Source organism: Anabrus simplex, chromosome 12 (genome assembly GCF_040414725.1).
Source record: "Anabrus simplex isolate iqAnaSimp1 chromosome 12, ASM4041472v1, whole genome shotgun sequence".
NCBI classification, from domain to species: domain Eukaryota; kingdom Metazoa; phylum Arthropoda; class Insecta; order Orthoptera; family Tettigoniidae; genus Anabrus; species Anabrus simplex.
This window is the reverse complement of record NC_090276.1, coordinates 77392140-77416785: the sequence shown is the minus strand read 5'-3', so window position 1 is coordinate 77416785 and position 24646 is coordinate 77392140. Positions and strand designations below refer to the sequence as shown.

General features: G+C 40.0%; 1 protein-coding gene across 1 annotated transcript in view; it reads left to right on the top strand.

The window, feature by feature from the left end:
- Lsm12a (LSM12 homolog a) overlaps positions 1 to 24215 on the top strand; it is a 36404-nt gene extending 12189 nt beyond the window's left edge. The window contains exons 3-5 of the mRNA XM_067156566.2: positions 6116 to 6225; positions 15702 to 15831; positions 23909 to 24215. Of these exons, the coding sequence (XP_067012667.2) occupies positions 6116 to 6225; positions 15702 to 15831; positions 23909 to 23980 (312 nt within the window). The 3' untranslated portion in view covers positions 23981 to 24215. The remainder of the gene's footprint in view (positions 1 to 6115; positions 6226 to 15701; positions 15832 to 23908) is intronic.
- Positions 24216 to 24646: the final 431 nt, after the last annotated feature.

Here is a 24646-nt window from a genome sequence, read left to right as displayed (position 1 = left end):
ATTCATGAATTTTTATTTTTGTTGCTAAGTCATATCGATTCCGAGCCACGAGAAAATGGGGTAACAGAATTTAATGAAAATCGATATATAGAGACGGGGAATAAGAAACTACAGTCTACGCTATAAACTATTTTATTCACCCTGGATGAAATTGTAGTGTAGGGGAAGGCGCCTAGAATTTAATTTTTAAATACCTAGGCCTATATTTTTGGTCTTATCGAAAAGTACTACATAACAAAAGTTACATAGAATACAATTTCCGATTATTTATGTTTTATTCAGTTTTACCTTACCGACTATGATGAGTGGTATTTCAGAGTCGGAAGAAATCTAAATTTGAAGGCCTACAATATCGAAAGAGCATAACATTGATCAACAATAACATTACATTGACCATTGTTTGTTGTGATGTTATTTGTCTCTTATGCTGCCTCTCAACTCCGAAAGATGGGATTACTGGGTACCGAGTATAACAGCCTGACTGAATATTGGCGGGAAATAGCCTGGGAGTTAGAAAGCTTTCTTCTTTAGCACACCATTCCTCTGGTTCATACATTTTCTGATACAGCTGGTACGTAACACACTGGTTCTTCATAGTATTCCAGTTATTCGATCCCTACTCTGACGCGCTGTTTTTTGAATGAGCAGTGTGCATACTTAAGGCAGAGGCTGACTTAGTAGTAGTAGTAGTATGGCCTGGTCTAGAATAACAATTTAGGCCTATTCCAAATTATAGCACCACAATTCACTAAATAACTCGAAATTCAACCCTGAAAAGAGCTGTTTCTTAAGAAAAGCTTCTTCCTCTTCACTTTTATTAAATTCTACATTCATTTTATTCCAAAATTATCAGTGAATAGGGGCTTTCCCCTCTGGCTTGGAGGAAAAATTTGCTTCCAAGTCAGATTTTTCCGCCGCCAGTGTAGTGAATTGATATTTTCCGACTCGGCTACTAGGAAACAGATCAGTAAAAGGGCATATTTTTTGCCCTGGGAGTCTCGACTGTTCGTCCCTCTCCCCATTGAAGAAAGACGAAGAGTGTTCACGAACAATGGCTGTCTGCAGCTTGGTCATTCCAGCTCTGGAACTTTGGACTGTTAGATCGGCAGTGTAGTCCTGTTCGTTAAAAGTGAGAAAATGTCTGGTGTTTCATTTAATCGAGTATTTCATATGAAAGCATTGCTTTTAATCGCACCATTCCTACTGATGTCATTGTAATGACCCATGTTCATTTCAGTTGGGAAAACCACTAAGACAGTCTTTCTGAGGATGTAAAGGGGCAGGTGGAGAGTGGGTGTTTACCATTATAATGAAAACTCCCCAACCTGATTGTGACTGATGGTATGCAAGCGGGTCTACCATTACAGTGAAAATTCCCTAACTCAGTCTTCACATGAGAAAAGACGTTTGGTGACTTCCCCGTCGCGTTTGTAGGGGAACGTTTAAGTGCTATGCAATTTAATACAATCTTGCTCACAACGGTACACTAGAATTCCATGAAGGCTACAATGCAGAATTCCGTAGCAAAGCACGGGTACATCAGCTAGTAAATAAAATAAAACCATACAGTTTTCCAGTCTGTCAAAACTAATACACACCAGGCGAGTTGGCCGTGCGCGTAGAAGCGCGCGACTGTGAGCTTGCATCCGGGAGACAGTAGGTTCGAATCCCACTATCGGCAGCCCTGAAGATGGTTTTCCGTGGTTTCCCATTTTCACACCAGGCAAATGCTGGGGCTGTAGCTTAATTAAGGCCACGGCCGCTTCCTTCCAACTCCTAGGCCTTTCCTATCCCATCGTCGCCATAAGACCTATCTGTGTCGGCGCAACGTAAAGCCCCTAGCAAAAAAAAAACTAATACAAAGTCAATAAATACTAGAAAAAGAAAACAGGCTTACATGCCTCGCTTTAGAAAGAAGAATTCACATCTTTTAATAAAAGAATGGATGAATGTTACAAACAAGTGTATAAAAATATTTTCTCTTAAAATCCTGTTTCATTGTCTTACTGAATGTTGAAATCAGTGGCGAAACTACTTCGAGTCATTTGAGGCAGTGCCTACCCTAAGAAATATGATTAAACATAAATATCGTAACAAATTTATCTGCTGTTGTTATTGTGTTAAATCAACAATAATCTCTTTGATATGTGCTACATGATGACAGCAGATGATGTGCTTCACTGATCGCCCCGCTAGATGGCAACAGCAGACCACTTGTTCTGACTGGGAGGCAGTCTGTAAGTTGTCTCATCCAGGATTTTTTGTTTTATTTCCCTCAGTCAACTTGTAGACTGGCGCGGGATGGTGGAGGGAAGTTAGGTTTACCGCCTGCATTTCGCTCTCCGCAAGGTCTAGACCCCAGAGAGGCAAGCCTCCTGTGTTATTTGAGAGCGTAGTAATTCCCAGCGCGAAGGTGACAATGAAGTACTGGAACCGTATTGTTAATTGTGTGTTTTTCTTTGGAATTAGTGGGAAATCCGTGCATTAGGTTATTGGCTTTATTTGTAACAATTCAGACATGGACTGTTAGTTGTATAAAACAAGACTGACATCATCCGGTTGAAAATCGCATTGAAATGATATGTGATGTAGGCCCCCTTTGGGAACTTGAGTCTTTTGAACTCTTTAAAACGTAAACCGTTCTCATCTTGGACTTACGAAGAGAAGTGTGAAGCCAAATACAAAAGATGTATGCCTAATTTGGTTATTAACTTATTAAGTATTTTGGCGGTAAAGTAGCGAGAAAATATAAATTTTCTTGGTATACACAATATTCGTGGTTAACAGCCTGTTCCGAAAGCAGGAACCTTTTTGTTATACGTGTGTTTTGTTTGGTGGTGACACCTTCATTATGCAAATGGAAATACGGTTTGGCGATTTTGAAAGCATCCGGTTTGTTGAGTTGTTAGATCCAAATCAGTTCATAGTTTACAAAGAGAGCTTCCCTGCTATTGAACTGAGCAGTCTTATAAACATTTATCCCTTTTTAATAGGGAAAGATTGGAAAATGAATTGATTAACATTTATTCCGATATAGAAAAACATTTGTCCCCTCAAAAAATTTACATTATATTGTCCTCAATGATCTCGAACCAGTGTATGAGGGAGTGTTAAAATTGATTAATTTAATATTAACATTTTCTGTACCGGGCGAGTTGGTTGTGCGGTTAGGCGCGCGCAGCTGTGAGTTTGTATCCAGGAGATAGTGGGTTCAAATCCCAATGTCGGCAGTCCTGAAGATGGTTTTCCGTGGTTTCCCATTTTCACACCAGGCACTGCCGTTTCCTTCCAACTCCTAGGCCTTTCCTATCCCGTCGTCGCCATAAGACCTATCTGTGTCAGTGCGGCATAAAGCCGCTAGCAAAAAATATTTCCTGTGGCCGCGGCGTCCTCTGTAAGGAGTATGATCACTCTGAAGAGGATAAAAACATTTTTGCGTAATTCAATGAACAATGAAAGACTCAGCAGTCTCAGTACCATTTGTATCGAGAAAATGCTTGTGAAGGAATTGATGAGTGATCAAGTATTGAAGGGCCATGTGATTGACCATTTTAGACCAAGAAAACTCTACTTATGGAACTCCTCAACAAGATTTCCTGCCTACCCATTAATTAATAGCTTCGCCACTCCATCTATCAGGATAGACTGCGTCACAGCTCAGAGAAGAGGGAACATTTCCACGTTTATTAAGGCATTGAGCACAGAATTTCAACAAATACTTGTACACGTATTCAGAAAATTGTGTTGGTAGAAGCTGATGTCATTTTGCCATTAATGGTTTTGTTTTTCAGGTATTTTCTAGTATTTATTCATCTTGCATTTATTAAAGGTTGGATATCGTTGCCCAAGAACATATGGGTTGCAATTCAAAATCCATCATTTTTCAGGAGAAGAGTTTAAAGTTTTAGCAGTTTACATCATTGCCTTTCAAAAATACACTTGTTACACAACTGCTGTGTATGTAGTTCTTACATCATTTTTTATAATCTGGAAAAAGAGTTACTTCTGAAAATGACCCATTCAAATTAAGCAAAGGGACTAATGTCAGAACATTAAGTGCTTCCTACCATGAGTACATTAGAGGTTGAAATAAAATATACATTGATGGTAACATATCAAAAATGCTTTTTTTTTTTTTTTTTTTTTTTTTTTTTCATAGTTGTAACCATTTTGTTCTCAGACAGCGATATATACTTCAGTTTCAGAGGCATTATCTGTCCTCCTCTGTCACTGATGCACTTGCTCTAGCATGTTAGTTCTTCCCAATTTGTATCCTTTTCCTTCCCTGTATCTTGACCACCATTACTTGTGCCTCCCTCTTTCCACACTCTCTGCTGCAAGTCTGCTAAGAGCATTTCCCGGAGATCTTCATCTCTCTGGTCCTCGCTGTCATATAATCCACATGGTCATGTCTGGAATCAGCCTTTTCTAGGAGTGGTGTTTCCTCAGAATTTTGCCAGGAAAGCAATGGCTACCCATCTTCCAAAACCAAGGAGATCCAGTTTATGATTCTGCCAAGCGTTCTGTTCACATGCCTCAGTGCAGTGCACAATAAGGAAGATAATAACCATATTTTCACTCTAAATGAAACCCAGTACTAATATTCTGATTGGACCTATCAAAACGTACCATTTCAGAGTTTATGGATGGAAAGATTTGTATTGGTCTACATTCATATTCTTTGTTGTTGAAAACCTCCTCGCAATGCAAACTGGAAAAGCTGAAACTTTGTTTACTTGACAACATTGTCGTCGTTCCATTTAGCAACCGTTGATCTGGAATTATAACTATCTTGAGTCTTTCTCCTGAGTTCATTTTTACATACGAAGGGGAATTTTGACATTCATTTTCCTCTTTTTGTTCTGGTACCCTATTTCCTTTTGAAAATGAGCTCACCTATAAGTAGAATCAGTTGTTGTGGTGTAGAAAAGAACCTGTATTAGAAAGTATTGTGTTGAAATACTGGAGACCTGTTTTTTGCTGCTTGGGAAGGTTCCATCCATTTTGCTGCTACCGCAACCCAAACATCGAAGCCAAATCTGATTTACTTTAAATAAATTGTTAACACCAAAGTGGGGAGCCATAACCTCGAAGGGACTTCCCTGCATTTACTATACTAGCCCTAATGCGAGTGTCAGTTTCAAACTTTCGTTAGCCAAGAAGTTACTGTGTTGAAGTGTCACTTGTATGAGTGTTTCTTGGTGATATGAAATGAGCCGTTAGTACTGTAAAACATAGTTCTGTGCGGAGGAATTGCAGCTTGTGCCAGCTCCGCTCTGTCGAGTTGAATCGTACCAGGAGAGCTGACGGACTGTTGGACGAGCGCTGAGCTGCAGTAGAGCGGCTTTTACTAGCCTTAAGTCTGAGCAACCCTAGGATGCTAATGCTTGCCGGGCTGAGTGGCTCGGGCGGTTAAGGCATTGGCTTACTGGGGTGGTATGTAAAGGTGCTGACATACGTCATCCCGGTGGCAGTAGATTTACGGGCATGTAAAAGAACTCCTGCGCGACTAAATTCCGGCACCTGTGCGTCTCGGAAAAGTGTGAAAGTAGTCAGTCGGACATAAAACTAATAATATTATTATTATCATCACTCATTCAGTTTCAGATTTGCATGTTATGACACAAGTAATGTAGCAGAACTGTGTTTTAGATGTCAGTATGGAGAAAATATTTCTTCTTGAATACTTGATAAACGCCTGCATTTTCAAATTAGTAAAGCCATTTCACATAAAAGTGTGGTCTTGTGGTAAAATGCAACAAAACTAGGGTGATTTGGCAGTTGTTGGTCCAGATTTGCGCTGAAAATCAATGCGTAAAGCTGTATAATATAAGAAATGGACAGACCAATTCTTCACATCACAAATGACTAGAAAAATGAAGCGAAGCCGTACATAGTTACATTCTGACAGCTAATTTTACTACTTTTTTGTAATGGTTGGTTGCCTTGCTGAAATTTATTTCGGTAGAAGCAGTCGTATGGATTGCTAAAATTCGGCAGTTTGGACATGTGTAAATAGTGTTTTCTTGAGTGCACAGAGGGTGAGTACCAGTTGCCGTTTGCGAGTTTGTATGTTTTGCCTGTATTGACATTTTTATTTGGCATTGGGTTCCAGCTAAACACGAGGGTGCGTAATCAAGTCGAAGAGAAGCGGCGACTTGTAACGTCATTGGCTGCTGGAGTCTCTCCGGAGGGTCAGAAGCTCTTTTTGGCCATTTCCAGGACGTGAGTATCGTGAATCTTGGTTATTTTGTGCAATTTTTTTTTTCTCTTGAAATGGGAAGTTTTCTCAAATGTTTTTCCAGTACGTTATTCCAGACTAGCCCCTCCCAGAGCCCCGCCCGCTTTGAAGACAAGAGTTCCACTCTGTGATCACATTATTAGGACCATGCCATATAAATATGGTTTTCCTTATTTAACCCTACAAGTGCCATGCAGTATACAGTAGTCTGTAGTGCCAGGCGAATGATGTAGATAATTACTTGTTGGAGTAATAATTAATTTTAGTCACTTTTAATGGGCACATTTTTATGAATGATACAGCATTTTAAAGAGGAGGTTTGTGCATTATTTGCATCATCAATACAAGATATATACTGTATTTCAAAACATTTTGACAGAAGCCTTCTTTTTAAATTTATTCTTTATTTTTAGATTCAGAGATTGAGGTGTTTTTGTGAAAAAAAATTGCCTAGTAATTAAATCAAACCAAACCAAACCCCATGGCACTACAGCCCTTGAAGGGCCTTGGCCTACCAAGCGACCGCTGCTCAGCCCAAAGGCCTGCAGATTACGTGTGGTCAGCACAACGAATCCTCTCGGCCGTTATTCTTGGCTTTCTAGACCACGGCCGCTATCTCACCGTCGGATAGCTCCTCAATTCTAATCACGTAGGCTGAGTGGACCTCGAACCAGCCCTCAGGTACAGGTAAAAATCCCTGACCTGGCCGGGAATCGAACCTGGGGCCTCCGGGTAAGAGGCAGGCACGCTACCCCTACACCACGGGGCCGGCCTCTGGTAAGTAAATACTTTTGGAATATACAATTTGTTGAAAATATCATGAACTAACATCGCACAATGTTTCAAGCTTCTAAGTCTGTGCCTGTGTTCTGAACACTGAAGAACCTTCAAATTGAACACTACATAGAGGTTCAACAATTTTTGGGTCCCTAGCCTTTAGTCACATTGCAACTTCCTTTTAAGTCCTTTTGGTCTGTGATAGTGCTCTAATTGTCCCCAACACTTCTCATGGATTCCCACATTTCACCCTGGGCACCAGTGTGATGATCTTCCCCTCTTTGTTGGACCACAAACCGCACACTTTCACTCTTGACGTGCAGGCAGTTTTGCATAGTAATTAGTGTTGGCTACTGAATGCATGATTCGAAGCAGTGTATCGGTTCATTCAAGTGTCCGAGTGAATCGATTCACAGGAACGGCGAGCTTACGGCACACGATTCAGCTTACTCCCAGCGGACAGTGCTGAGTGGCGCACTCACTGGACGTTGACGGGGAGCCGAGCTTCCGCTGCAGCGAGACAGTGAATCATGGCACATCGAAAGAATCGTGAACGAGCGCGGCTCAGTGAGACACGTGATACACACGGCTCATTTTCGGCTCACAGGACACGCGGAGAGCCGAGCTTCCGCTGCAGCGAGACAGTGAATCATGGCACATCGAAAGAATCGTGAACGAGCGCGGCTCAGTGAGACACATGATGCACACGACTCCTTATCGGCTCACTGGACACGCTGAGAGCCGAGCTTCTGCTGCAGCGAGGCATACAGTGAGCCATGCTACACTGAAAGAATCGTATGCTATAATGGACTCTCGAGCTCAGCTCATTTGAAAATAATACCCATTTGCGTTCACTGTCCTCTTCTTACAAGGAGGTTTAAATAATAGATGGATTTATTTGCAGTGTTAAAAAGGTAGTCACAACATAATTCTGAAGTAGCTAGTAAGTAGGTAGGCTATTAGGTTATACTATTTATTAGTTTAATGAATCTTAGTATTATAACTTAGTTGACATTTGACAATTAAACTCGACTCTAGCCTGCCCTATGACTATGAGTCATGCTCATGACCACTCAAAAGTACCTGTTTTATATTGGGAGGAACGGCTCGATATTCTCTCAGTTCATATGTCACATCGTTGCACAAGACTTCAATCATATGTGGACAGACGCAATAACAGTATGTTGAATCAGAAAACCAGCGGACTACTGTACATCTCGGGTAGCCTATACAAAATATGACGATTAAAAAAATCCTCAGCTGATAGAAAAACTTTTTTTTTAAATGACTGAGCGAGTTGTCGTGTGGTTAATATTGCGTGGCTATGCGCTTGCATTCGGGGGATGGTGGCTTCGAATCCCACCGTCGGCAGTCATTAAGATGGTTTTTCCGTATTTTCCCCATTTTCACACCAGGAAATGCTGGGACTGTACCTTAATTCAGGCCATGGCTGCTACCTTCCTAACCTTTCCCACCCTGCGTCGCCAGAAACCTTCGATGTATTAGAGTAACTAGCATTTTTTCTAAGAAAGTTCATAGTATGAAGACCAGATGGCAACTGCGAGCACTGAATGCTGTTGCTGCTGTCTTACCAGCACATACTACACAGATGCAGTAGGAGCGGTGACCAATGAGCCGTGAATCGGATCACTGTATCGATTCAGTAACGTGAACGGAATCGAATGAATCGATTCAGTAAAATGAATCGAATGTCCCATCACTAATAGTAATGGCTACTGTCTCCAGATGGCCCGGGTGATGGCTTCAGAGGTATAATAGGCCTAGCTGGGGGTTGGTCTTTTTTTGCCAGTGTCTATTTCAACAATGTAGTCGTGACAATTCATTTGGAGGCAGATATCAGTGTTGTCACAGTAGGCAAATGTGCGAATTTAACATTGTCCTGTCAAGCAAATTTTGAAGGATTTTTCTCCATTGTCTCCTTGTAGCAACATGATGCACCTTCTGGTCCTTCAGATCTACTCCACCCATGTTTGTAGTGTACCTCCCTTACCGTTTTTTGCCTTCACCAACTCAGTTTCAGCATGGCATATACAGGCTTTCTGTATATCTTCTAGCTAGCACCTCCTGCTTTCTATAATAGAGGACATCACCAGCTTGCTGTTTTGTTTTCATGAGCTCTTTAGGAAGGCCCTTAGAATTTGCTTGGACTGTTCCCGTGAGCATGACCCCTTTCTGATGGACGTCTGCCAACTGACACTTGTATAGAAGTTGTCAGTAAACAAATGGTACCCCTTATTATTTATAGGTTGCATTTACCAACAATTTCAGGAGCTACTTTCTGTGCCATGCCATCTGGGTCACCTGCCATGTACAGCTCAGTGTGCAACACATACCCAGTTTTGCTTTCACACAGTTCAAACTTGTTGATGCCAAATCGAGCAGGTTTCTTGTTTGGCATGTACTGTATGAAAGCAACTCTATTTTTCATTTCAATCAAGTATTCATCTTGTGACACTTCCTGTACAGGAATATACGATTTCTTCCACAAAGAATTTAGGAAGTTAGCAATGGTCTCACCTTGTGCCAAGAATCCCTTGGAACTGCTGTGGCATTTGAATTCAAATGTACCACTCTGTTAATTAATTGGAAGTCATTCCTGGACATTGCATTTGAAAAGAATGGCACATACTGGGAAAATCTAGTGTCCCAGTGTTTCTTTTCATCCTTTTTGGGATTTCAACCCATATTCAAAATAATGCCTAATCCCTTTTTTAATATTTCCTTATGTACAGATTTGAACATTTTCATTCTGTTGTGAGGACGTCTTTAGATAATCCAAATGTTGTTCTAACAATTCAGCAGCATAATGATTTGTTTCACTAGCTATCATCCTGCACATTTCTTCAGGAAAAAAGATATCAAAATAAGACATAGCATTTGAATTTTTGTCAGAAAGTGACAGGAAACAGCCATTTTCCTGATCCTTCGAGGAGCTGCCGTTGGTGATGTGTTGATTCTAGCGTGTCGAATCTTGGTGGAATTCCCCTTTGTTGAATACAGTAGAACCTCGATAATTCAAAATCGGTTAATTCAAAATCTCACGTAATTCGAAGCAGCTCTCAGTCCCGGACACATGAGGTACGGTTTTGCATGTTATTTAAATCGTTTAGTTCGAAATACGGATAATTCATAATTCGAAGAACAATGTTGGTCCTGTTACCGAAATTCAGACTTTTAATTCAAAACTGCCTTTACATTTTGGAAAAAAAAAAATTTACATAGTAATTTAAATACAAAATTTCTCCGCTTAATGAAAGATCGCATCTTCTGGAACATGCAGGGGTAACTTTGTGCACTTCCATCCACTTCGGCGTGTCTACAGTGTGCTTCATATCTGCTGTGTTTGAGCGGAATCGTAATTATTTTATATTCGGCGTTTTAAGGAACGCCACAATATCACGTAGCAGACAGTGTGCGGAGAGGTAGAATCTGCTAACCCTGGCGATGCCGACAGTACGGTAGTTGGCTAAAAAGCGTGGCTTATAGCCTATAATCAATTCGTATGCACCAAACAATATTGTCATTGCCAATGAAACTGCATGGTTTGTTTCTTTTATTTTTTTAAATGCTGAGGCCGAACGGACTTAGAGTTTTTTTTTTTTTTTTGCTACGGGCTTTACGTCGCACCGACACAGATAGGTCTTACAGCGACGATGGGATAGGAAAAGCCTAGGAGTTGGAAGGAAGCGGCCGTGGCCTTAATTAAGGTACAGCCCCAGCATTTGCCTGGTGTGAAAATGGGAAACCACGGAAAACCATCTTCAGGGCTGCCGACAGTGGGATTCGAACCCACGATCTCCCGGATGCAAGCTCACAGCCGCGTGCCTCTACGCGCACGGCCAACTCGCCCGGTACTTACAGTTTTAAAGGAGAGAATTGTTAGCTGGGAAATGTACTGTGTTGCTATGCAGTGCACACGGGAGCGAGAGACTTCCTTTCCCCATCATAGGAAAGTTCGAAAAGCCACGATGTTTTAAGGGCGTCAGGCACTTTCGATGCAAGTACAAGGCATCTAAAAATGCAAACAGTACAGTAATCCAAAAGCTAAAGCATTTGCAGAGGGGAGCCAGCATAATTTTTTTCTCCTCTTTGAATTGTATTTTGCTTCATTTTGTTGCACGAGGTTATGTTTGCCATTGTTTTATCCAAGTGCATTATTTGAATAATATAAATGCACCTTGTTGGATACATTTCTGAAATAGTGTTTTTCATGCCACTTGAAAAATTTAAACTGTGCATGCATTAATGGGTCTTAGAAGTGCCATGGCAGGAAATTGTACAAGTATAGTCACTGTACTGTTGTAATGTGGGCGGAGGCCAGAGACTTTCTCCCCTCGTCATAGGAAAGTTCGATAAGCCGCGTTGTTTTAAGGGCATCAGGTACATTCCGTGCAAGCACAAGGCATCTAAAATGCATACAGTACAGTAATTCAATGAATAAAGCAGTTGCACAGGGGAGCCAGTATAGATTTCTCCTCGTCTTTGAATAATGTTTTCTTTCTTTTGATTTCATTGCGTGAGCTTATGTTTGCCGGTGAGTTATCCAAGTGCATTATTTGAATACTGTAAATGCACCTTGTTAATACATTCTGGAAATAATTTTTTTCCATGGCATTTGAGAGGTTTTTATGCATAATACAATCATAATTTATGACTATGGAAAAGGGCATGAAATTACTGTACACAGTTCAGAAAGGGAATTACATGATTACCTTGGAGAAACTGTTTGTTTATTTGTCACAAAAAGGTAATAGTGACTTAAATTTGAATAAAATTTTGGCAGAAGAAAGCTTTCTGTTTAAATTGGCAAACACATGTAAAAAAAAAAAAAAGATAATTAATAAAAATGAATACAACCTTTCTCCCTGGTAAGGTTGCACCCGGCTGGCATGTACGTTGACAATGCTAGGAATCCACATCTTTCAAATATACAGCCTTGGTGTTGCATGCATTCAGTTAAAAGAGTTCTGTGGCTGATCTACAAATATAATCACGGACCCCGTTTTATATTCAGAAGTACCCCACGATTAGTGTCTGATGTTGAAAACAAGAAAATTAAATAAAAGAAAGAGCGCAGAGGGGGAAGATGGACTGAAGAGAGAAGAGCGCAACATTCTGAGAGAATGAAGGCACTGTGGAGAAAGAGGAAGGAAGAAGGGATGATTAGAAGGAAGTGAAGTGGTATTGGCGTGGTCCTAAGTTTGGCCGGTTCGAAAGAAAGAAAGAATGAATGAATGTACGAACTTTTCCCTACCAAGGTTGTGAAAACTCTTCCAAATAAGAGCTCACAACCCTTTACCTGGTAGCCACAGCTGATGTGCATTCTTAATCTTGAGTCAAAAAGCAACATACCAACTGTTTGTTTCAAGTAGATGTCATTCAAATTAAGTTATTGGTAAATACATTATTTGTGAAGAAGAGAATGATGTTTTAAATTTCCTTTGCAAAGCACTTCCCCACTCGTTTTGGTGATAACGTTTCTTGATTGTGTTTACTGTTGACTCTGAAACACAGAGTTATCAGTGTTAGCTAAAAGTGTTTTAATTTCCGGAGTGAGATCTTTAGCTTTTCTCACATTTGGTTTGCAGTTAAAAAGTATTTCAGATCATTTTTTTAAAGAGATGATTTAAATATGCCTGTTAACAATTCGCTATGTCACACAGGAAAAAGTAATTTAAAGTGGATCCACTGATTGAAGAGCAAATTGAGTCATATTTACTATCTTTCCAATACTAGCCTACAGTTATATGTAAAAGCTTATAGGATTGCTTAAAACTGTTATAGGGATGTACGTGCAATAATGACCAGCAATAGGCAATGTGAGTAGCGAAAGGAAGCCCGCCTGGTTGCCATGATTGTTAAGGAGTGGTTAACTGGTTTGAGTCCCGTTGGTAGAAAGATATTGGTCAGCAGGAGAGACGGTGGTATACAAGTCTTCTAGATTGCGTACCAAAAGCCATACCTCTGTGGAGTGAGGGCACATGACGCTGTTGATGGGGACGTTATGCCTTGGTGTGTAGCGGCATTCTCGCTTTCTCTTTGACTTAAAAATGTTTTTAGTGGAGAAACAACCTACCCTTGGTCTCAAAAAAGTAGTGATCTACCGTCTGAAGGTTGTAATTTACATGTGGTATCACTACAAGAAGCTGTAACCCTAAGCAGCCAGACAGTAAAGCAGCGCGTGGAGCTCCACTCCTGGCCAGTCTACAGTAAGCAAGTAACATAATTTTCCTTTTGCTTATAAGCTAACTCACGGGGTTATTTTGGGGCCCGCAGTAGCACACGGGTTATGAAGGGTGTCAGCTGCTGTATTACAACTTACGGGTAGGTCCTGGGTTTGGTTCCTGGCTAGGTAAGGACTGGCTCGGGGTCCAGCGAGGGGTTACCTAAGAGTGACATGGCAGCCCGAACCTAGAAAGCCAAGGATAACAGCCGAGAGGATTTGTCGCCCTGACACCGAGGGAACTCGTAATCTGCAGGCCTTGAGGCTAGGTAGGACTGTGGCGCCATGGGGTTTGATTATCTGGTCGGCGAACACATAACTAACACAGACCTACAGAGAAACAGGAACATGAATTAACTTGCTGCTCCCCCAGTGCAAAACTTAAAAGCAAAATTGCTTATGGTCTGTAAAGCAAAGAAGCCTAGGGCATTTAAAAATATTTCTCTTAATGCTCTTCCAGGCCATTACAAGAATCAGAAGGCTGCCTGGATGTCTGCTGACATCTTTAAAGACTGTTTGTTCCAGATGTAGAAAATTTCTAGCTTCAAACAATCTCCCCAGAAAAGTTCTTCTTCTCAATCACACCCAAATGAAGAGCAACTTAGAAGTGGTGATATCACCTCCTAATGTGAGCCAAGAAGACATGGAAAACATTGTTACCTTACTGAATTGCATTCCTGGCTGTAAGGATGCTATGACTCAAGATGTAATTGGTGTGCACAAGATCAGCTGTTTGAACTGACACTGATATTATTGATTTTGTGAATGCTAACAAAACTGAGGATGATGATGAACGAGGCATTGCAGAACAAAAGGAGAAAACTATGACTCACAGTGAAGGATTAAGTGCATTGGAAATGGCATTAACCTGTGTTGAGCAACAGCCGGAAACGAGCGCAACGGATGTGTTGATTGTTCGTCGATGGCGGGATCTCGCAGCAAGAAAACTTGACTCAGAGGCAAGCAGACATTTTTGACAAATTTCTTTTCGTAAGACGTTTGGGATGTTTTCGTTCAATATTTCATGTACTGTATAATTGAATTGATAATTCAATAGAGTACCGTAAAACATGTCATTGTTTTAGTAATACAGTATAGCTTTCCTGTTTGTTTTTGTTCATTTTCAGAGTTATTCTGTATTATCCGACATTTTTTGTGCTCCGATGTACTCCAGGTCCCATTTAGGTAGGATAATGAAGACTCTGCTGTATGTATTAACAGGTGTTTTTTGTAGTATTGATAAGGCAGATTATATTACCTCCTGTTTTACAGTGTAGTGAGATTGTCACTGAAAAATATGTACCATTACATAAAATGTTTCCTAAACCAGACCGCACAGTTTGCTGTTGCCTTTGGGACCAAGTTCTAATATTTGCTCATACAGTGGACGGCTGTGATATCTTATTCATTATGTTTCTCATACTGTGTTCCAATATCAGGAAGCTTGTTCCTGTTTCCAGTATTTAGGAATGCCGTTCCGTGAGTTTAGTTTTCAGTAGTGTTTCGTGCTATCTTGTCGCCATGGAGGAGGAAGCAAAGTAACCTTCTGTCCTCTGAAATTGACTATGAAAAAGTTGGTGACCAGACTATCCCACGGCTCCAAAACAAGGCGAAAATAAATCCACCTGTAACAGCATTGAAGTCTTCTGCAGAGAGAAAATGTGAAGACTTCAGGACACCTTTTTAATCAAGATTGCTTACACCATTTTGAGCAGTTATTTATAGTCTCGCTGCGTGGAAATAGTTTTAACGGATGCTGTCCAATAGCGTCAACAAGAAGTGGATCTTGAGTTTCTCTGTGCTGTTTAAAAATGAATCCTTTGTTTTGCATAATAAGAGCAGAGTGTATTGTGAAATTTTATTTTTTAGTAATGTTTTACCATGCCATTAATACATATTGTAATTTGTTTTAAATATAATCCGTGTGTAGAGGAAACTTTAATAAGAGGCGGGGAATAGTTCTGCCTTCTGACTTCATATTTTTTAGTAGACTTCATCTTTGACAGAAAATACTCCTTTCTCTTTTAATTTCAAACACTGCGATGGCTGTGCATGCAGAATTTGTAAACCTCGTATGTCTGATTTAACTAATTTTACAGGATAATCAAAAAACATTTTTGTTTAGATCTCTCTCAATAACTAAATGTTGCATAACATCATAGAAACATGCAGGTATTGATAACTTACAAAATGTTCAGTTACTTTGCCTGTTATAGGACATTCTTTAATGATTAAGTGTTACAGTGTTTTAATTTCAGTAAATTTTCAGAAACTCACATTGCATGAAAGATAGAAATAATTAAAATTTTTACTAGAAAGTAGTTTTATCAAATAAGCACTCTACACTGTTTGCAAGTATTTCTGCGTACTCGCATATACGTGTCTGTTTCACCATTGAGCACCTTGATTGATCTAACCTGTGTCTGCTGGTCTTTTCAGCATCACCGAAGTGAGCTGGCAGGGTCCCAACATAGTTGTGTTCGATCAGGTTACCATTACGCCACCGTATAAACTGGATAACATTAGAGGCAACACGGAAAGCAAAGCCTTTACGCACATCAGGAAAGTGGTAAGTCTAAAACATCTCAAATGTGCCAATAATATCCACTCTCTATATAAATAAAATTATAATTTTTTTAGTCATATTTCATTTTTATCTTGGAATTCGTCTACTAAAGTTGAAAGTAAGTTCACTTCAATGTTTGCCTGCCGGTTTGTTGTGACATGAGAGATTCAGGAATAGCTGACATGTGCAAATAATTTTTTTTTTTTTTTTTTTTTTTTAATTTGGCAGTGAAAAGTTGGGGTGCATGTATTATTTGTGGTAAAGTTGGCCTTTTGACATACAGAAAACTAACCAGTGTGTTGCCAGCTCTGTTCTTGCAAGAAGCGCGTCGTGTATTTGTCTCATTTGCCTGGTGTGAGTTTGTCGTATCACATGTTGAGGAAGGCTGGATGCGAGTTCTTGTTATGGGTCTAAAGAAGAGGTCCATATTATTGAAGAAGCTGAGGAAATTAGCAGTCTTGCTGCAGGAAGAGAGTGTGATGTGGACGAGAGTTTAATGTATGATTGGGGGATAAATGAAGCTCATCTTGAGCAAATGGTAACCCCGGGCATTTCACGGACAAAAAACAAAGTCTCCAGGAATCTAAAACAGGAAGCTTGGATGTGCGGTCACACGTAAAAAGTGTCTGTTGAAAGCAATAGAAGGGGAGGTTGTAAGGTTAGCCATATACGGCTCACACACCATTTTGAACTAATATACTTCAGTTTTGTACAAAAAGTAGCATTGTGCAGTGACTGCCAGCCATTTAATGAAGATAATGTGAATTTCCACAGATTGCTCCAGAGGAATCCGTATTTACTCTCGCAAATTGGTAATGCGGACAGGACTTACTGTACTGTAGTATTTTCAGTTTACAATAGAGCTATACAATTACACTAAAAACATTTTCCTAAAAATTTACCTTCCTAAAAAGTCGTGACACATAGCAGTGTTAGGGGGGCCAAAACAGCTGTGAATAATAAAGGTTATGTATAATGCAGTTTCCGTCTGATAATATGTTAATGAGTTTAGATTTTTACCGTTCAGTGAAAAACACGCGTGATAATTAAGATGATTGTCAAAATCACAAATGCCACAGTAAGGGAGGGAAAAATCATGGAAGGGAAGAAAATGAGACTCCATAGGCCTCAGGTGGCCAAACGGCAAGAAATGAATATTTTTTGACGGAGGCCAGACGGAAGAACGACACACTGGCAGCGCCTGTAGAAGCTGCCTGGAATGATCTGCAAGTGCAGCCGAGTCTCGAGTGTAGTAACTGATCGGGCTGTGTGCATTGAACTTGTTAAAGAGTAATACAGTAAAACTCCGTTTTAACTTGCCAGCCCAATTTTCCATGAGCACGATGTTATTTAAATCCCCTTCTAACGAATGTAAGGTCCGCTTTTAAGGAATATATTTCACATAAATTATGATTGCACATCCTGTTGTAACAAAAATTTTGCCGGGCTGAGTGGCTCAGACGGTTAAGGTGCTGGCCTTCTAACCCCAGCTTGGCAGGTTCGATCCTGGCTCAGTCCGGTGGTATTTGAAGGTGCTCAAATACGACAGCCCCGTGTCGGTAGATTTACTGGCACGTAAAAGAACTCCTGTGGGACTAAATTCTGGTACCTCGGCGTCTCCGAAGACCGTAAAAGTAGTTAGTGGGGCGTAAAGCAAATAGCATTATTATTATTATTATTATTATTATAACAAAAATTTTCAATAAGATACTTTAACTTGCTTTAAATGTTAATTAAGTACAGTTTTCACGCAGTTTCAGTCCGAAATTAACGCTCTAAATGAAAGCGCTCCTTTAGCGATGTGTGCAACGCTGCCTGAAACATCATCAAGAGACCCCAAGTCGGCGAGGGCATTTCCAACCATAATCGGTGGTAAAGAATAAATAGAGATTTTTCCCAAGTTTTACATCCAAATAAAGTGTTTAACCTCCTCTAGGACTCGTTAAGGATTAAAATAATCTTTAAAGTACGTAATTTGCATGAACGTTTTGGGAGTTAGGTGCATTTTAGTTGGGGTAGGTTGCTAGTTAAACATAGAATATTAATAAAAATTATTAATTTCATATCATACATGAAGCCTGCGACATTTCAGCCGTCATATTTTACAGCATCATAATAATGGCAGTTTATAATAATAAATTAAAAATGTAAAAATAATTCCATAATGAAATTAAATATCCTATGCCCATTCATTATCTGAAAAAGAGAATCTTCACTAACAATAGTTCAATGGTTATGTCTCCAGTGAGGTCAGCTGCCTTAACCTGTAGCTGTTACACCAGATAGGCATATTCGTCTTGCGACATCGATCGCTTAGGAATCACACGGAGGGCGCAGAGTGAAGAATATCTCCAGCTTCATTTCCTTTTTTTTTTGTTTCTGTGTTGCAAGTTGTGATACGAGTTACATTTGCGTCTGTGATATGAGTTGTACTGCGAGTTACAGCGGACTACATTCATTTATGGCTGCTAAACATAAGCTGACTCTTCGACAAAAGATCAATATCAGTAGTGATGAAAGGGGTAACCAGGTACCTTTTGTCACAAATGGCAAAGAAATATGACTTGGCACCCTCTAGGCTGTTTGGCATCATGAAACAGGAGGAAGCAATTCTGACCGCAGAATTGGAGTGCGGTTCTGTGGAAAAAGTCATCATCAATGTCCCACTTCAGTCGCCCGGATGTGGTTAACAAGCCTCCTCCACTCCTTTCTCTCCTTCTACTTCTCCTGCTCCATTAAGTCTGCCACATCCAATCCAGCTTCTCTAATGTCCTTCCAAATCTGATCCATCCACCTTCTTCTCGGTCTTCCAACGGGTCTCTTTCCCTTAACTTCTGTTTCCAATTCTCTTCTTGCTACCCGTTCCTTTCCCATTCTTTTTACATGTTCAACCCATCTGTCTTTTTTTTTTTACAATTTGCTTTACATCGTACTGACACAGATAGGTCTTATGGCGACGGTGTGATAGGAGAGGGGTAGGAGCGGGAAGGAAACATTTGCCTGGTGTGAAAATGGGAAACCACAGAAAACCATCTTCAAGGCTGCCGACAGTGGGATTCGAACCCTCTATCTCCTGAAAAATACTGATCGCACTTAAGCCACTGCAGCTATCTAGCTCGGTCATCTCAGTCTTACTTTCTGTATCTTCTGTACTAACGGTTCTATATTTAGCTCTTCTCTGATTTTAATATTTTGGATTCTATCTCTTCTTGTCTTTTTAACTGATGTTCTTAAAAATTTCATTTCTGCTGCTTGGATCTTACTATCTTTTCTCTTATTAGTTACCAGCGTTTCTAGTCCGTATGTAATAATTGGTATGAAATACTGTTTATATAATGTTAATTTTGTTTTCTTGGTTACTTTGAAATCCCATAAAAGCTCTCTGACTTGATGATAAAATGTTGTATCTTTACTTAGTCTGTTATTAATTTCAGGGTTGATTTCATTACTTCTATTAATAATGCTACCCAGATATGAAAACTGTTCTATATTCTCTAACCGTTCTGTCATGTTCACGTTGCTTCTCTTTTTCTCTTTTCCACAGTGCATGACTACAGTTTTCTTTTACTAATTACCACTCCAAACTCCTTCCGATTTTCATTCCAAATGTCCAGCCTCCTTTGTACTTCCTTTCCTCCCTTTCCCCAAATCACATCATCATCTGCAAATACCAAAGCATTCACTTCCTCACTACCGATACTCTGTTTTACACGCTTTATGATTTCATCCATCAATATAAAAACAATAATGGCGACAGTGCACCTCCTTGCTTGAGACCTTTCTTTGTATAAAATATTTCGGAGTCACCACTCCCCACTAGTACACTGCTTTTACTCTCATGATACAACATTTTTATCTTGTTAATTAATGATTTTGGTACATTCCTTTTCAGTAGGCATTCCCATACATGTTTTCTCTTAACTTTATCGTAAGCTTTTTCCAAATCCAAAAATACGAAGATGAATTACTTGTTCCTTTCCAGATGTTTTTCCATTATCGTTTGCACTGTAAATATCAAGTCTATTTTTGATCTTGTTCTTTTTCTACCACTTTTTCCCGCACCTGTGGGGTCGCGGGTGCGAACTGTGTTGCACGTGTGGATTTGGTCCTGTAACTGGCTGGATGCCCTTCCTGACGCCAACCCTGACCCTGCATGTGGAGGGATGTAATCACTCTTGTGTGTTTCTGTGGTGATTGGTAGTGTGGTATTTTGTCTGAATATGATGAGAAGAGTGTTGGGACTGACACATATACCCAGTCCACGAGCCAGAAGAATTCATCAGAAGCTATTAAAATCCCCAACCCGGCCGGGAATCGAACCCGGGACCCTCTGAACCGAAGGCCAGTTTGCTAACCATTCAGCCAATGAGTTGGACGAAGTCTGTTGTTGATCTATTTGGTCTAAAGCTGTATTGTTCTTCCTCTGTTTCTATTATATGCCACAGTCTTTTGTCTATGACTCACTCCATTATTTTTAGCCCGTTTGATAATAGGGTTAAACCTTGATAATTTTCACATTTCTTCCTATTTTGAACAATGGTACAATGCTTCCTGCTGCCTTAATCATATCAGCATTGAATTTGTCTTTTCCACTTGCTTTACCTTTGGTTATTGCCTTCACTGCCCTTTCAAGTTCCAACCATGTTGTAGAGTCCTCTTGTTTTTCTCCTCTCCTTCTTCCTCTGAGCAGTCATCCTCATTATAAAGTTTTTCAAAATACTTTGCCATCACCTTTCCATCATGTACAGAAGAATATACGTTCTATACCGTTTGAGGAACTTGGAAAACATTTTCATGAAATGATTCGAGGGAGAAAGAAGTAAGAACTCTCCAATTGACGGTAACATACTTAAACAAAAAGCTTGTGAAGTCGCACTTAAGCTGAGTTTGTTTGATTTTCGTGCTTCTAATGGCTGGTTTGAATGTTTTAAAAAATGGTACAATATTTCGTTCCAAAACATACGCGGCATTGTGTCCTGGAAAAACAATACGTTACCTCGACTTCTTGAAGGATATTATGGGAGTGTTTTACAATTTGCTTTCATCCAAGACATACGCTGTTCGCGGAGAAAAATGCCACAGAGTCAAAAGAAAGTAAAGACTGACAGCATTGTTGTGTGTTAACAGCGACAGAGGTGAAAAATTACCCCCACTAAGACTTCAAGATGCTTCAAGAACACACGTACACTCCCATGTAAATATGATTTTAACAAAAGTGCGTGGATAACATTGGAGATATTTCTAAAATTTTTACGAAGCATGGATGCTAAGATGGGACTGGCAGGAAGGAAGACATTGCTGGTGATAGACAGATGTCCAGCTCATCCTTCAGGTACATCTTTCCTGCAGAATATCAAAGTGGTTTTCTTCCCCCCTGACTACACTAGCCACCTGCAGCCTTTGGAACTTGGCACTACTCATTCTGTGAAAGTGAAGTACAGGAAGGCCCCAGTAATGAGCTGTTTCTTTCATGGAAAGAAATGGGGAAATGCAATTGAACATACTCCAAGCCATGCATATGTTTGTAGCAGCATGGCAACTATTGTTGCCGCCACCAAATTAGGCGGGTGAGGAAAACTGCGCTATCGTCAGATATGGCAACGGCGAAGCGACAGATGGTCGAGAGTCGCTTACCCCTGGGCACGGATTGGCAACGCTGATCGTGCAGTGCTGTCAAAATGAAGCCCATCCTCTCCAGGCCACCTTACCCGAGTCATTCCCTGTCCAGCAGCTGTTGAGCTCGCATCGTAAGTGCAGTTAAAATGGATAATGAATGTGAATTGATTTGGGCTCAAGTCAAGAGAGAAGTGGCAGAGAGGAACAAGACATTCAAAATAAAGGGCGTGGAAAAACTCGCGTCAGAAGCCATCGACCGTGTGACTGGTGCAGATTGGGAAAAATGCTTCAATCGCGCGGAAGATGTTCAAACGGACGATTGGGCCAAGGAAATAGTAAGGGACGAAAGAAAGGAGCCATTCATCATCAGTGTAAAAAACGACTCGACAGGTAGTGAGATGAGTGATGACAGCGACTAAGACTGCCTTGAAGCCAGAAACAGATTCTTACTTCATTGTAAATTAATGTAAACCTATTCTTTAAAGTAGTTCTTTTCCTATATTACTTGGTACAATATACAGTATTCAAATATTTATAATGTAATAAAACTGATACGAATTAATATGTAATCCGAAAGTATTTACAGGGTCCTGCAGCCTGTGCTGGTGCACGCTCCCCGAAGTGTCTCGGCTAGCGACATTTACATGATCGCTTTCCGGGCCATTTTCCAGGAAAATTACAAGACTCACGGAAATATATTTCAGATAAAAAATATAAGTCAGGCGATTTTTTACATTTTTCCCGCAGACAAAATTTTATTGGCTGAAGAAATAAAAACTTGGCTGCTTACTGAAATGTTCAATACATGATTCTACGGATTTAAATTTACTCATTCAAGATTTTATTTTTAATAATTATTTAAAGTGGTTTATATGGACAATAGTTATACCACTGAAATCAGCAGTCTTTTCTGAAGCTTGTAGTATAATTTGTTTTGAAACATTGTATGAAGTAACATCAGAAGCTTGAGAGAGAACAACTTGCCTCGCGCTCCGAAATGATGTGTTCAGTTAGACATTTCTTCGCCAGTTGCTACATAACCTTGGCAACAGCATAATTTCTCTGACCCGCCTAATTTCGTGGCCGCGACAATAGTCACAACTGCTTTGGCTATGCAAGGTTTGGTGCCTCTTCAGAAGTTTTTAATGCAGATGACACTACTGATAACATTGGAGAAGATTGGGAGGTCTAGTGCCACAACATCAAAGAATTTGTTACTTGTGATGATGCAAAGAGACAAAGTTCTGAAGAGGACCCTGCAGAACAAACTTTTGTAGCATTAAGTGGAGGGACTGGATATTGTCCGCCAGTACTTCTCCTCCATCAACAGTCTCTACCAAATTGGGAGAACTGAGACACATCTGGGCAAGAAAAGCAAACTACTGTACTGGACTATTTCAGAAAGTTAAGGTTAATGTGCTTCTTCTCAGAGTTCTCATGAGGCCTCTGTCCCTTCAAGTTAAAATAGCAAGTCAGTAATACCTATTTCTCCTTTCCGTGCTGCAGGTTGTGCTTCCCATGGTCCACTAAGGAATTTGTTTAGTCTGCTGTTTTGTAAATATTTTCTGTTTTTTGTGTTAATTTGAGTTTTTAGCGATGTTCATTTATTATTTCTTGACATTACATTAGTTAAAGACATAAAGTTATTATTATTTCTTGTGATATAGAGCCTATTTTCTGTGAAAATATCAAATCCCCCTGAGATTCATTAAAAAGGGGTTCTACTGTATAGTCAATTTACTGGATAACTTGCCAGGTAGCGTGTTTAGTGCGAGGAAGTTTACTTCACAGATTGTGCTTTGAAGAATACAGATAAAAATATGCCTGTGTTTGAAATGAATGTCAATCAGATTTGAAGAAATCTTCATAAAGAAATGTGAAACTTCCATTATCATGGAAAATATAGCGCTTCTACCATCTGTTGAGTTTCTTACGAACAGCATGTAATTTCCTGACCATCTGACATACGGACCTGAATGAAAATTACAGACCCTCTGCAGTTCTAGATTTTAAAAGCCAAGAAGCAGCCTCCCCATTTGATTTCTCTTGTATTTTTTTTCTTTCTTTGTCTGCTGATATGGATCGTTAGTTATTTCATTCTGATTATAGGTACGTGAAGGCACCATAATTTGGCGTCTGAATTGCATAATTCAAAATATACCAAAGTGAGATCTTTTGTCGAATGTAAGTCCTCTGAAAGCTATGTAGGAGGATAGCTGCGGAGTTTGTAAAGGATGCTACTTGCCACTCTCGTGGAACTGAACAGTAAATACTCGAGAAAATAGGTGCGACAAATTTCCCCCACTTTGAAGTGAAATGGTCAGGGTGCATAAATTATGTGATGACGAGTAAATATGACCTCATATTCTGAGTTTATAGTAAAGACCTTATGATTATTGCTCTTTAGTCGTAAGGAAAAGTAGCCATGTTGCGTGCTCGGTTTAACGCGTGCCGTGTTTTTCAGGTAGAGAAGCACCAGAAGGATATGGCGGCGGCGGCAGAGACGGCGTCGGGGGCCCACGGGTCGCCGCAGTGAACAAAGACCAGAGCCGTGCCCTCTCATCTCATCAGTATCATAGTCATGTAGCATTTCCTTGGTCACCTCACTACCTTCAGTTACCCGCTTCATTGTAATTTGGATTTAAAACTGTATTCATTTTCATAAAATATACATATATTGAAGTTACAAACATGCGTACAGATTGCCCATTCGTCAAAAAGAGTCTGAAATTTTCAGGGAAATTTGCAATAAATTTAGATTTTTCAATTAATTTACCAAAGTCTTCTCAGAAAGAACCCTAACTAGTTCCCTCATTTTACTGTGTAAGAAATTGCACTTGAGCGGTCGCCTGCGGCTACACTGCATCATGGCAGGTGAGTTTTATCATGTCTGTCAAGATGTGACAAAAATATTGTCAGTCTGGTACAGGATGTTCCAAATGTTTGTCTTTAGATTGAAGCCCTGTAGTTGGTGGGTTCCTGTACTTCCGCCGGCTTGAGCAAGGACCTCTTCTGGCAAGATAATTTATAAGCACTGTTCAAATGATCTAGCTACAGGAGACACTAACTGTAGTTTACTATTTTGATGCGATAACGTTTTTTCTCTGAATCCAAGACGATCCCGAATGCAAGACGACTCCCACTTTTTTCCTTCCAAAAATTAAATCAGGCTTAAAAATTGTTTTGTGAAATCGTATGAATG